This window comes from Pezoporus flaviventris, unplaced genomic scaffold, assembly GCF_033815535.1.
Source record: "Pezoporus flaviventris isolate CSIRO_AGI_PZ_B2104156 unplaced genomic scaffold, CSIRO_AGI_Pfla_v1 ptg000092l, whole genome shotgun sequence".
NCBI lineage: Eukaryota > Metazoa > Chordata > Aves > Psittaciformes > Psittacidae > Pezoporus > Pezoporus flaviventris.
This window is the reverse complement of record NW_026892640.1, coordinates 853,304-867,032: the sequence shown is the minus strand read 5'-3', so window position 1 is coordinate 867,032 and position 13,729 is coordinate 853,304. Positions and strand designations below refer to the sequence as shown.

The following is a 13,729-nucleotide window of genomic DNA, read 5'->3' as shown; positions in this document are numbered from 1 at the left end:
CTGGGAAAATCAGACACACTGCTTCAGCAGAAAGGTAGTGGAGCTCCCTCTATTGAGTTAGCTGCCAATATCTCTTCAAGCTTAAAGGATGCCAACTGTGGTCAGAATCAATGTTCTGTTAAAAAACCAAAGCCTTCCAGCCCAGCCAGCTGGGATGCAACCACCAGGTAACACTATGAGAGCACTAGCCAAGGGGAAGGGGATCACCACAGTACAGAGCTTCTGACACATGCCAAAACGTCTCCCCCCGTGCCAGGGCTCCAGTCCTGGGGACTTCTGCTGTCCATGAGGCCTAAGGTGATGTTTAAAATTTGGCTGCTGCTTGAGTGCTTTCCCTCAGGACCAAAGTTGCTGCAACAAATACCCATGTTTAACGATGCCAGGAGGTGCTACAGACGGGGCTGCCACAGCAGAAAACAATAAGGGGTTAACTATGACGAGTAAAATTTAATTGAAAGCAGATGATATGGATATACAGACTGCCGAAACACTCATTAAATCACAAATGTACTTTTTGCCTCTTATCAAGGGAATAGCTTAGTATTTCCATTGCTATTGAAAGCACTTCAAATGCTTTCTAACCAAACATTACAGAACTGTTCTAACCCCTGATAACCTCTAAAAATCATACCCTAAAGCTGCAGGCATTCTCTCCCACTCTCCCCACTGTTTTATCACTTTCTCTCTGTTTTTACCTCCCAGAAGAGGCATATTTCTTATCAACAACAAGAGTACCACTTCAATAGAAACAGCAGTTGTTTTAGTAAGTAAATATTTCAGCAGTTGTTTTAGTAAGTAACTATTTCAGCAGTTGTTTTAGTAAGTAAATATTTATTTGCCTTTCTGGAGACCTACATGGATGAGAAAAAAGGCAATTTCATCTTAAACTAGGCAGATATCCCTCAAAAGAGCCAGCCACCACTTTGGAGGAGCCAACTAATATCCACTGGTGTAGGAGCAACTATGATCCAAGCCATCCTCAATAAAACACAATGGGAAGAAGAAAGGCAAAACAAAACTGGGAAAGAAAAAAGGAAAAAACTTGATCTGATCACTGTCAGTAACTGATTGTCAGTACATCAGTTGTACCATAATCTTCTCTTTAAAAGAAGAGATTCATTTTCAAGCATACTGAAGACAGGAATGCACAGCCTCCTTTGATATTCATCCTGTTCTTATTAAAGAAAAGATACAGAACGTGTAGGTCAAAACCTTGTCTTCAGGGAAGATAATGCTCAGCAATTGCAAATCAAGGGGAGTTGTTAATGTTCAGATTTTTCCTGGAAAAATCACGTTCTGCTCGAGTCAATTCTAATTATCACCCTACAGCATTTACAGTTCTTGAAGAGTCTCATTTGAGCATCAGTGCATGGAAGCGTAACTGTTTTTCTTGAAAGCAGAGGAACTCAAGAGAAATCAGCACATTGCAACAGGTCCTCAATTCTTTTACATGCATTTTCCAATGAAAAGATGACTGTGTTACTGGAGGAAAAAGGTATACCCTAGCCAACCCAGAGGAACCTTGAGGAGCACTGAATAGAGAGCCTGAAGACTATGCAGTTTACATCCAGCAATCTCCCTCAAAACTCTAGCCCTGTATCAGCTTGCAGAAAGCTATACTATTAGTCATGTGAAAACAAAAAACAAACCAACCAACCAAACCAGTTTCCGCAATCAGCATGGTAACACAAGAAGAAATACATGAAAATGTGCGAAACCACAGCGGAACAAGCATTGCAGACCAGACCTTGAGTCAACTTACTGTGACCATCATGTTTATGGTCATGTAGTGCAGGTCACATAAAGGGGAAACTGAACATTGATCATCTAGACACAATTACAAATTACAGCTCCTACGAAGTCCATTCACTGTCTCAAGCATTACTAGGCTCACATTACGTACAGATAGGCCTGGCTCCTCCACAGCTGGTTTCCTATTCAGCAATCTGCTTTTGCGTCACTCAACCAGTCCAAAACCACTTTGTCAAAAAATACTCTTTGGGAAGTCCCTGTGGTAGCCCTACAGAAAGGGCTACCTTTCTACAGAAAGCCTGCAGTGATGGGATGTGGTATGACCAGCCAACACACTGCTTGCTTTTATATGAGGTCCTTCTGCATCATATGTAATCACATATGACATTATGGGTATCTGCAGTGAGCACTTACAGCTTAGCACCACAAACCACACTGGAGAAGTAAGAGACCTGTAAAAATAGAGAAGATAGTTTCATCCTGATCACACACAGATGTAATCTGGATTATGTAAAACACTTAATGCTATTTTCTTTCTTCTCCCCTTTATGGGTCATCTTGCATAAATATCCAGAGAGATTCTGTTCCCAGAAACTTTTGGCCAGAAATAAGCCAAATAGGTTAACTTCCACTACAAGGACAGCTGAAACTATTTACCCTGGGATTTACACATTAGCATCGTCGATTACTTTCAGGAAGGAGAATGGATGGTACTGTAAGGAAGGGTGTTACTCTGACCTGGGTTGCAAAGTGGGAATAAGAGATTTTAGAATTAAATATGACTTATGACCAAGATATTTAATGAACATAACACATATTTTCTGCAGTAAAAAACAATGGGCTGAAACTTCAGAGACTGAATGATTTCTGTTGTTGCCCTCTGCCTTATGAGAAGTGCTAGAAAGCCAGCAGAGTACAAGAAAACCAATTTATGTTGAGAGACTTTTCCAGCACATTCACACCAAAAGAAAAAGCAAACAAAATTGTTTTTAAACATATTGAGCACTTCTCAAAGCAACTGATCGGACAACCTATAACCCACTTAAAAATTAGTCTGCCTCTGCTACCTAGGTATTGGGCCACAGACACACATACTGAAACATAGGTACATGGTTCAGCTGTTTCCTGACTTCAGTTTCAGAAAACACATGTAAACTTCAGACCTTAACACAGAAAACCAGCTTTCCTAGATCAGTGTCACACCATATATACCAGCAAAATAAAACCACCAAAAAACGCAGGGCAGAGTGAGAACGCAGCCTCAGGGGGGTAAGAAGACTACACATTACAGCCTCCCCACCCTTACGCAATATAGCGATATGTAACAAGTCTTTAGAAATAAATTATGTAATAAAACATAGCAGGAGAGACTCTGAGCTTCACAGTTATAATGCACCAGAATTAGGGGGAAGGGGGAAGTTACAAAGACCATGACCAGTTCCTGATTAAGAGTCGACTTTCTTTTCACATAGAGAATATTTCCTCTAGATCAGTATGAGATTTTAATTGGTGTTCTCATTTAGCCCAATTTAGTCTCTTAGTACCAAATGCAGACCTGGACTCCCCTCTTTTTTAAAATGGGTATCTTCCTAGCCAGGTTATTCTGTGAAGAAACTCCAAATTTCTCTTGGTGATCACCAGTCTGCTTGAATACTGCTGGAGATACCTACACCTGATGCACATCAGCTTTTAATATGCTCTTAATACCTTATCTATTGCTTTCTATATGCAAGCCTGAAAGGAAACTCCCAAAGCCAAGCACCTCAAGTAATATATCCTGAATTTGTTGTACATAACAGCAAATTAGCTATCCAAACCAGCAGAAATATCAAGCAGAAAGAAATGTGAAGTCTGTGGTAAAATTTTTATATATATTTTTATATTTAAGTATCCTCTGTATTCCCCAGAAGAAACAGAGAACTACAGGCTTAAATGTTGTATCAGGCTTTCCAGGCATTTCCAGTAGTACAGGGAAAGTTTCTAAGCTGAGGTGGGGCTGGTTTCTCCCCATACGTTTTTGCCTATACAGCCTGAGCTTCTCCTTGAGAGGACAAAAAACAAAGAGCAGAAAGAGCTAGGTAAATGGTTTTACCTCCAATCTAGTTACACCATATTTGGTCAAGTCCCACCTTTTTACATACCTCCATCAACACAACCCTTCAGGTTTAATATTTTATGGTTTCAAGTCCCCTCAATGTGAAAACGTAGGCAGTAGCACAATCAGCGAGATAAATTCACATTTACTGAGATAAATCTCTCCACAGGAGCCAACTCCTGCTCCACAGAAGCTGAGGTGCTCATCTCTCTTGATGTTTCACATGGCTTTAAGACTTCATAAAATGAACTACCTTTCCTGAAGACTTTTCCTACAGTATTGTCTGTAAGCTCTGCCACCCAGTCAGGTATTTTTTATGTCCTACAGTGATTGTATTTACCAAAGCAAAAGCCTAGCAGAACAGCCTGGCAGAACGCTCACGGTTCCAATATTGCTTTTCCTTCTGTTTGGAGCTTTCTCAGTTGTCTAACTGAAATAAAAGCTTCAGCAGCCTTACTTTATTGCTGTAGCTAGTTTCTACTTAACCAGAGCTTGCACAAAATGACCATAAATACATCTAGTGAAAAAGGTCCGCAGCTATCTTCGGTGCCAATGAGGACATGCTGCGTGTAAACGTTAAGCGGAGAGCCCGTAAGAATGAGGCAGAGGCCATGAGTGAAAACGCACCAACTCCAACACTTCTGCAAACCCTTCCCGGTTGCAAAGGCAGGCACGTAAAGGCAAAGCCGTTTCTTAAAGCAGTACAAAATGTTACCACAGGCTGACGCTCTTTCTACAAGAATAATGAGCCGTTCCCGGCGCTGAATGCAGAACTCCGCACTTCACAGCTTCTCCCTCAGACTCCGCTTTCACTCTAAATATTTACAAAATAAAGCCTACGAACACCTCACGGCCAAAACAGCCCCAAGACAATCAGGGCATTGTATTCAGCGCTACCTGCGCTTCCCCACTTCCCTAACGCCCCAAGGGTACGTTTACTGCACGGGGGGGCACAGGGAAGTCACAGACGCGAGCCCGAACCGCCGGAGCAGGGAGGACCCCGCGCAGCGCTGCCCGCACACGGAGCAGGGAGGACGAGGGGACCCGGCGGCGGGGCCGCTCCCGGCGGCATCACCCGGGGCCTCCGGCCAGCGCTGGCCTCCCAGCAGCGGGCAACCGTCGGCGCCGCGAGCCGCGCGGCGGTACCCAGGCGCGGAGGGGAGCCGCCGCCGAAGGGCCGAAGTTGCTGGCGGCTCGCTGCGGAGACGCGCGGCTCACGCCGAAAGTGAAACGGGCGCCGCAACGAGCCACGGCTCTCCCCGCCGCGGGGGCAGCCCCTGCTCGCCCGCTGCACGGCGGCCGCTGGCAACGCCCCGCCGGGACCCCGCCGCGCTGCCCACAGGGCAAGGCGAGAGCCCTCCCGCAGCCTCCCCTCACCACGGGGGCAGCTCCCCCCCTTGCCCTCCGGAGCGGCGGCACAAGCCCGCCCCGCCAGCCACCCTCAGCCGCACTCCCCAGGGGCCGGCAGCGGCGGCAGAGGAGAGCAGCCCCAGCCCGCTCCCCGGGAAACCGAGGGCACCAGCAGCCGCGACGGACCCCCGAGCACGGCCGCGCGGAGACCCCGAAGCAGGAGTCGGGGCGCTCCGGCGAAGGAAGGGCGGGCGTGGGACGAGCGGCCCCGCCGGCAGCAGCGAGCCGCGGGCGCGCACCAACACCTGCGGCCCCAGCCTCCCCTCCGCCAAGTTACGCGCGGCCGGGACGGCGCGGTCGCGGCCGCCCCCTCCCGCGGACGGGCGCTCACCTGGCGGCAGGCAGAGGGCTGCGAGCAGGAGGCAGAGCAGCGGCGGCGGCAGCGGGCGGCCGTGGCAGGAGGCGCAGGCGGGGGGCTCCATCATCCCGCCTGCCCGCGGCGGGACCGGGAGGCAGCGGCGGAGGGGGGGCGGCTCGCCCGCGGGAGCCTCTTGCCTCTCGGAGCGGGGCGGGGACTTCTCGTCCTCCGAGGCCGGGAGGCGGCGGCGGCTTTCCCCGGGCGGCGGGAGCAGCTGTAACTTCCCGGGTGCGGGCGGCGGGGCGGCTGCTCGCCCTCTCGGCGCGCAGCGAGGAGCGAGCGACTCCGCACCGGAGCAGGTGGCGGCGTCCCTCTGGCAGCCGAGCGGCGCTCCAGGACTGGGAGCTGCGGAGGGAGAGGCGGAGCCGGGCGGCGGAGCTGGCCCGGCCCCCCGTGCCCCCGCCCCTGCCGTCCAGCCGCACGACCGAGCGGGGCGGGGAAAGGAGAGCCGCGGGGAAGGCCCGGGGCGGGGGGAAGGTCCGCGGGCAGCCGCGGTGGCCGCCTCGCCGCCGGCCTTGCTGCGGGGGCCGCAGGTCCTGTCCGGGCGGGGGATGAGGCGGTGCCCCGGGGCCCGCTGGGCAAGCCCGCCCCCTTTCCCCAGCACTCGTTCACTGCCCCTCGTGGGAGCTGCTCGCTGCGTGGGCTTCTGTCCGGGAGCTGTTCGCAGGGTGCGCGTAGGACGCCAGGATTTCAAACCTAAAGCTAAACATAGTAATAGTTACAACGCGCGTTCTGCTGCGCGTTTAGAAACGCGAGGGGTCCCTCCCGTGTTATCCCTCACCCGAGCCGCGATGGAAAAAACAGAGCCAATGATAATAATAATTAGTTTCACCTGGTTTAACTGATGGAGCAGATGATTGGGTGAAGGGAAGGAGCTCACTACACTTTGTCGCACAAAGAAACGCACTGAAGAGCAAAGGGGGGCTCATTTGTCACCTCTGGAAGTTGGCTGCCCTAAAGGTCAGGCAGGTTCCCCTTCCAAGTAATGTAATCCAGAAAGTGTTCTCACGCGCACTACTTTATTCTTGTTTTGGTCTGAGTAAGCAATGCCGATTCACAGGGAGGGAAAGAAGCGCCCTGAACTCACACAGCAAGTTGCTCAGCTAACAGTACAGCGTGATCCACGTGTAGCCCACGCTGTCATGTGAAGTAAGCCTGATGAGCACAGTCTGAAAATACGAACAGTGCACATCATGCGGTCTCTCCAGAGGAATTTTCTAGTCGGGAAATCTGCAGTGTCAAGTGGTTTGTCTCACTTCACCATGTGATGTGAACTCTCAGACGGGAACTTCCCCAAAACTCCTGGAAATCAAAGACAAACTTGTCTGTTCTGCAAATACATTTGCTATTCTCAAAAAAGGAAAAACCATTACATGATGGCTAGCAACTAAGAATACTTAAACATTACCGTAGTGCAGGCTAGGTTTAGAATAACACAGCCTGTGTATTTATCCTCACGTATAGTGCCTGTTTTCTGTAAAGTGGGGTGAGGATATTTCGGTTTTAGAACCTTAAATCTAAAGCGTCACCTTCAGTTCAAAACATCCTTCTGTACTCCCACATCATTATTTTTATTATTAGCTTTCTTACTATGTAAAGCATGCCATGCAATCCATTTTCATACTACTTTACTTTCTAGGCTGACTGGCCAGCAGAGCTCTGTCATCCTGTGTTTTCTCAGCAGATTTCTCTCTATGGGCGTATTAACAAGCAGATTCAAAAAAGATACTACTTTTAAGAGCATTAATCTTTTCTGGCTTCCTATGGAAGCTGATTTGTATTTCCCATCCAGTGTTTTTTTCTTGCATGTCTAAAAGCAGTAGAGTACTCATCAGTAGGGGTATTTACTATTTTCGTTGCTGTAGAGCCCCCTCAAAATCTTGAGAGAGGGCGTTCTTCAGAACTGCGTTGAGGTGACCACCTAATCCAGTTCACAGTCGTATTCCTACTGTGTTTTACACTTCTTGTGCTTTTAATACTACATGCTGGTTTTGCAAAAGCTTGGGCTCCATTACAAGTTGAGGGCCTTTACTTACGTGAGCAAGCCTGTCAAGGCTAGTAGTAGATTGTGGCTGGGAAAAAAGACAGAAGGGTCAAAGTCTAAGAATTATCTGAATGCAAAATAACATAGAACAGGAAAGGACTTACAGGCCAGAATTCACTGTGCATTTAGCAACTGTTTTGTTTTAAGCATGGCAACAGCAAGACCAATTTGTATAAATACAAATACATGGCTTGCTGGTTTATGGAATTAAATAATGCTCAAGCACCCTGTTTTTAAGACAAATGATTAACTACTGCCTCATTTGCATCAAAATAATGAATAGTATATGTTTTCCATCGGTGGGAGTAGGGATGAGGAAGTCTTTGTGCATATTGCAAGCAATTTCCAATGGCATGGTGCAGAGACTAAAAGACAAGGTGTAGAACATTCCAAGCAGGCAAAAGAAACAGAGACATTTTACAATTTATGCTAAAGATAATATTCAGAAAAAAATACCTGATGACTAATTTGCTCTCGTGTCAGCACTGAATGCATTGTGTAAAGTCTGTAAGAAATATGAGAAATGCGGGAGATTACACGAAGGACATAAGACTTAAATCAGAAGTGTGATTTGTTTAGGGCTTCCCTCACTCCTTTGTCATTTCCCTTCAGAGCTGTTTCTACCTTTCACTTGAAAGGAGCTCTTTAAATTCTGAGTAAACAGAAAGCATCTCAAGCTCAGATTACTCAAATGTTTTGATAACTGTAGAGGAATTTAAATGTGATTGGAAATTGTCAAGATAATAATTAAAGATATCTTTATATGCTATGTCATTTCAACTGTCCTCACTTCTGAGATTTGTAATTAATTCCTTTAATGTCTGTTGGGTTGACAGGATACAGATTTGGTTTTCTGCAGATTATTTTCTCAGCCCGTACTCCTCTTCCCATTGAAGTTAATGGGAGTGCGAGTGAGTCACTGATCTTTTCGGAAAGCAGCAACTGCCTGGCTTTAAAGTCCAAATTAAACATTTATTTTGGAAAAGTTAAAACATTTACTAGTACAAAAATAACAAATCTGTAGAAAATATCTGTTTGAAAAGCGCTAATAATAATAATAGTAAAAAATCTTTGGTAAATCTTTAATCCTATCAAGCTGTAGATTTTCTATTTGTGTGACAAAGTGGATTAAAAGTGTAATCCATTAATAATGGTTGTGCATCATAACAAATAGCTTTTGTTAAACTGAAATATCATTTCCCATTTGCAACAGATGCGTAAAACAGTTATTTTGGAAGCAAATTTATAGCAAGAATAGTGGAGAATACAGTTGAATAGAGCACTGCTCAACACTCCTGGTAATCTAATCCATTGTTAATAGTGAGTGAATAAGCTTTAGTCTTGGATGATAGTTGATACTGTGTCTGTGAAAGGGTGCATGCTGCATTGGCTCAGCCTTCAACATCTGCAAAAATGGAAGCCGCCTGTTGTTCAAACTGGCCTTGAACTGTAAGACAACTATTGGATGCAACACCCAGCCTTGTTTTTCTGTAAATCTGGTTCTGCTAATTTAGCTGGACACTGTTAAATTAAAGGTATTAATTCAGAAGGTGACTACATGGCCATAGATCCTTGTCATTTGTGTTAATACTTGCTGCAATATTGTCTAACACCAAGGGTTAAGCAGGAATGTAACCCATCCTGCCAGTTGCAACATCACTAAAGGAAATGTTAGTGAATCACCTGGAACTTGGGTCATACTTTATGGCAAAAGTTTCCCATACTGCCTGGGAAATCCATAAGGTGCTTCCTGCTCCCTTAGGTGCCTGATTACCTTTAAACATTAGGCTCTGCACATCTGAGCCAAGCAGAGTCTTCCACTGACTTTGCTTGATTCAGGTACAAGACATGGTAGAACAATACTGTGTTTGTCAGGAAATATTTTGCATTGCTTAGTATTGGCACATGAGTCTGTCTGAATGAGATCGACCGCGTGTGGTGGAGTGTCTGTAGGTTTTAAGGTATTTCAAACAGAACGTGAGGGACACAAATAGAAAATGGTCAAAGCACAGAGTTGGGCTAACAATGAACTGTGACCGTTAGCAGCAAAGAAGAAAGCCTTCTCACTAGGGTCTCTGCAGCTATCTGCAAATTTGGCTGTCTCTGACCTAAGTAAATGAGACCCACATTTTGGGAATAAGTAAAAAAATCCAGCAAATTGCAATGAAAGAATACCTGGAATCTGTGTTTCCAGTATTTCATCATTGCAAAAATGATCCCACTCAAAAAGCTCAGCAAATCCTGCCAGTATTGATATTCTAGTCATCAGCATAGCAATTAGGTTTCTGAAATAAACTTATTTTCCTATTGCCCATGTCCAATGCACCTGTTTTTTTATGTAATGTAACTAAAGGACGAGTACTGTACAAGCGTTCATTAAAATAACATTACACTTGCACTGTATACAACATACCCAGAATGCCTTCAGCTGAGACAAAACCTTCATAGAATGCACGTGGAAGATGAGAGGAAGGAGTCTGAAGGATGGGTGGAGGTCACTGCCTTTAAACATTTGTGATCTGCCATAAAAAAAACTAGAAGAAAGGAAAAATATTAGATTAGAAGCAGGTCTTATGCACAAAAAACATGAGATCCCAGTGGCTTGACCATGTTACCTGAGAAGTCCATAAAGAGCAAAATCAATCCAGCTCTTTTAAGTTGGAACAGTATGTATGAACTTTGCTGGCCACCTGCTTGCCTTTTGTGAAGGCTCAGTTGCCTTCTCCTCTGCCTTTTTGAAATGAGGTTTAAGTCAGATGACAGTAAGCAGTTTTCAGATTTCATGTGTCTCTTTTTTTTATGAGCCCTGCTTTTGGTGGCAAAGAATTGGTTTTGTATGGAAATGCAGTGAGATACACAATGGCAGAGTGTGAACGTATCGATAATATACTGGCGACATAGCTGTAATACAAAGAATGAGATTGTTAATGCTGCTAAAATGATTGTACTGTGTTTCCCCTTTTCTCAGCATCCATATGACCAAATTGTTTGACTTTTTGTGCTTTCCAGTCCTTGATGGTACTTGACTGTAGCAAGAAAACACCTTAATACTCTAGGAACTGACAGACACCTGTGCTAAGGAGCATCCTTGACGAGACGTGTTGCATTCTGCCAAAAATATCCTGCAAGCACTTCTGCAACATCTGGCTTGCGATGCTGGCATGCTGTGAAGGAGCATCAAAGAGCATAGTGTCGTGTGATTTATTAGGAGGTCGGTGCGTTTCTCTGCTCTGTTTCTTGGGTCGAGACACTTGCCCACGGCTGGTCTGCCTGCCTGCAGGCTGGGCTTTCACGTGCCTCAAGTGGTGTGGAGTATGGTTCTCAGAGGGCTCAGCTGTCTCCTGACTTGTGAAATTGCTTCTTGGGCTGAGGAACCGCTCCACAGAGCTGTGTAACAGAGTGCAGTAGGGCTGGTCTTGGCGCCAGCCTTATCTGGAAGCATCTTCCCATCTGTTCCATTGCTGTCACTAGTGGCTAAGGCTAGGACTAGCTTGATTCTTGCAAGGTCAACTGTGGCATAATCTGGGCCAGCTACCAAATCAGGGCCTCTGTTGCCCGTACAAATGCAGACAGCATCCTGGCAGAGCAACAGAGGAGACTGGAGGCCCTTTCTGACTAGCATCCTCCTTTCATCTCTGCTACTATGCTGTCAGTCAGGAAGCAATCCATAATCATTCTGGGATTATGTGGCATCAGATGGGCTGGTCTAGAAGCTAATGTCAGAACAGCTTCTGGAATGTGGGATAACATGAATGGGGACCCTGGAGGCATCTAGAGGTGTGTCCTTCCTCACGGAGTGCCCATGCTGGGGTGCTAGGGGGGAGCAACCCAACAAAGCAGCCATGGACATGGCCACACGTACTCCTGCCAGCACCAACAATGAAAGACCATTTAAATATCACTGTATTCAAAATTAATTTTGACTTCATTTTTACAGGGCCTGTGCCTGGGTTTGGTGAACGATTTCAAATTGTGGCTTGGATCACTGATTTCTGTATGAGCTATATAATCTAAACATCTGCTTGATCAAATCTAATCAGAATACAGATACTGAGCAGTTTTTCATCTGTGGGTCTTACACTGATTAAGCCTCAAATCACAGCACCTTTGTAAGGCAGGTACTCAAATAGCTTTCACTTTTGTCCTGGCTTTCATTCAGGGAATTCAGATACTTGTGAGAGCTTTAAGTGACATTGAAAAACGTACTGAACCCTAAAGAGATGAACAGATTTAGCCAGATCTTTTAAAAAAACCCATGGTGATCTAAGGAAAAAAGTCAGTTTCTGAGTTTCCATCCTCAACCCCAAGACTGAATCCACTCTCTGTTTATACTTGTGTTATGTAAAGAAAGGTAATAAACACAAATGTCAAGATCAGAAGCAAGGCTGGTAGTCAGGTCGGTGAAATGCCTGCCTGTAGTAGTTAGTATGGTCACGTTTAATTTTCAAACATAGCCAAGGGGAAGAAAGGGGAGGCAACTCACTCAGAGCAGTCATGCACTAGAGCATGTTGTGGATTTCCTCCTTTGCATTATGAAAAGAACAATGAAAGGAAGGATGAAAGAAATGAGCTATATTTAATAAAAAGTTTGGAAGGCAAGAAGTGAGGAAAGTGAAACAGCGTCTGGTTTATCGCTCGTGCTGACCAGCACACAATTGTCATGTCCATAAGGGAAAGCAAGAAAACAGGCCTCTAGTCCCATCTCATTTCCACATAACTGTTAGTTACAGTAAAGGAGAAAGTACACAAGGACTTAGTGATAAAAGAAGCAAGACCCAAGAGTGAAAAGCTGAAATGGAAAGCAGCAGAAAGGGAACAAAAGAGGAAAGGTAAAGTTAGAAAAATAGATGTTATTTTAACTGCTGCTTACTGCCGCTTTTTATCAATGTGTTTCAGCATCTCGCATTACACCTAATAGAGTTGATGTGAGTGGGGCTCTTGACAGAATATAATTTCATACTGATGGAAAACTGGGTGACTTGGGACAAAACCTTGGCTGGTAGGAGCTAGTACTTGATCCACCTAAGTGGAGACCAAGTGGTTTTAGTTCTGCTTGTTGCTGAAAAAAACAGTGAAATTTGGAGCAACCTGTAGGTCTCAGGTTGGAAGATGGACAGGACAGCAGGCATCTCAGAGCCTTTCATGCCTACTCAAGCCTTACTTGAACCAAAGGAAATTTGTTACCCCTTTTTCAGAAGCAATTTTATTCCCCTTTTGTCTTGGGTGAACCAATGAACCTGGATCAAGACTGATGAGTTAGTGTTTAGCAGCGCAGGTGTATTTGCTGTACCACACTGCAGGGTTCAGCTCTTCAAAGTGACTGCTTCTCTGAGCAATGCAACAACAACAAAAAAGGACTTGAAAAGGAGATTAAAATAAAGAGATGGTACCAGATTCACACTGGTTTGCAATGCTCGCACACTGGATTCTGCACATCTCACACCTGGGCAGTTCCTTATGTGACAGATATTGCCTCAAACCCTGCTTATCATTTTTTCCTTACCGCCTTGGTAAGGACTTTCTCATGCTGCATGCCTTTTAACATGAGTAACTTTCATTCATTAACTTGGAGGAGAGGGTCAGCAGGAAATCGATGCTTTTTTATCTAGCCGTATGCAGAAGCATTAAAATGAGTCCATTGACTACGTTCCAGCATTGCAATTTCTGCCTTGCAGCCTTTACTGCAGTGTGCTTGCCCCTGATTGTGCTACATCAGCACTTGCAAATTAGAAAGAGCAATCCCTAACTAAAAGAAAGGATTTGCTTCTTCCCAGTCTACCAAGGTAATAGGCCTGCCTCAAGGGATGAAAAAGCCATCGGTCGATCACATGTTCCTTAGAGCCACATTGTTGTCAGACCCATGGAAAAATGTGTTTAATCTTACGTTCTTTAATTGGATACCTGTGAAAAGGCCGGATTTGTAAATTACTTTTTAAATGCTTGAAACCCTAACCCTAGGACCAGACTGTTTGGATTGCTGTACAGCTGAGGGGACAAGTACTGGAATATCTCCCTTATATATGCAGTTCCTTAGGAGATAAAATTAGCCCTTGAGAAAGAAGAAGGAGAC

General features: G+C 45.4%; 1 protein-coding gene across 1 annotated transcript in view; it reads right to left on the bottom strand.

The window, feature by feature from the left end:
• LOC133280925 (CD166 antigen-like) overlaps window positions 1-5,720 on the bottom strand; it is a 102,111-nt gene extending 96,391 nt beyond the window's left edge. Inside the window, 1 exon segment of the mRNA XM_061475984.1 lies at window positions 5,589-5,720. Within this exon segment, the coding sequence (XP_061331968.1) occupies window positions 5,589-5,682 (94 nt within the window). The 5' untranslated portion in view covers window positions 5,683-5,720.
• Window positions 5,721-13,729: the final 8,009 nt, after the last annotated feature.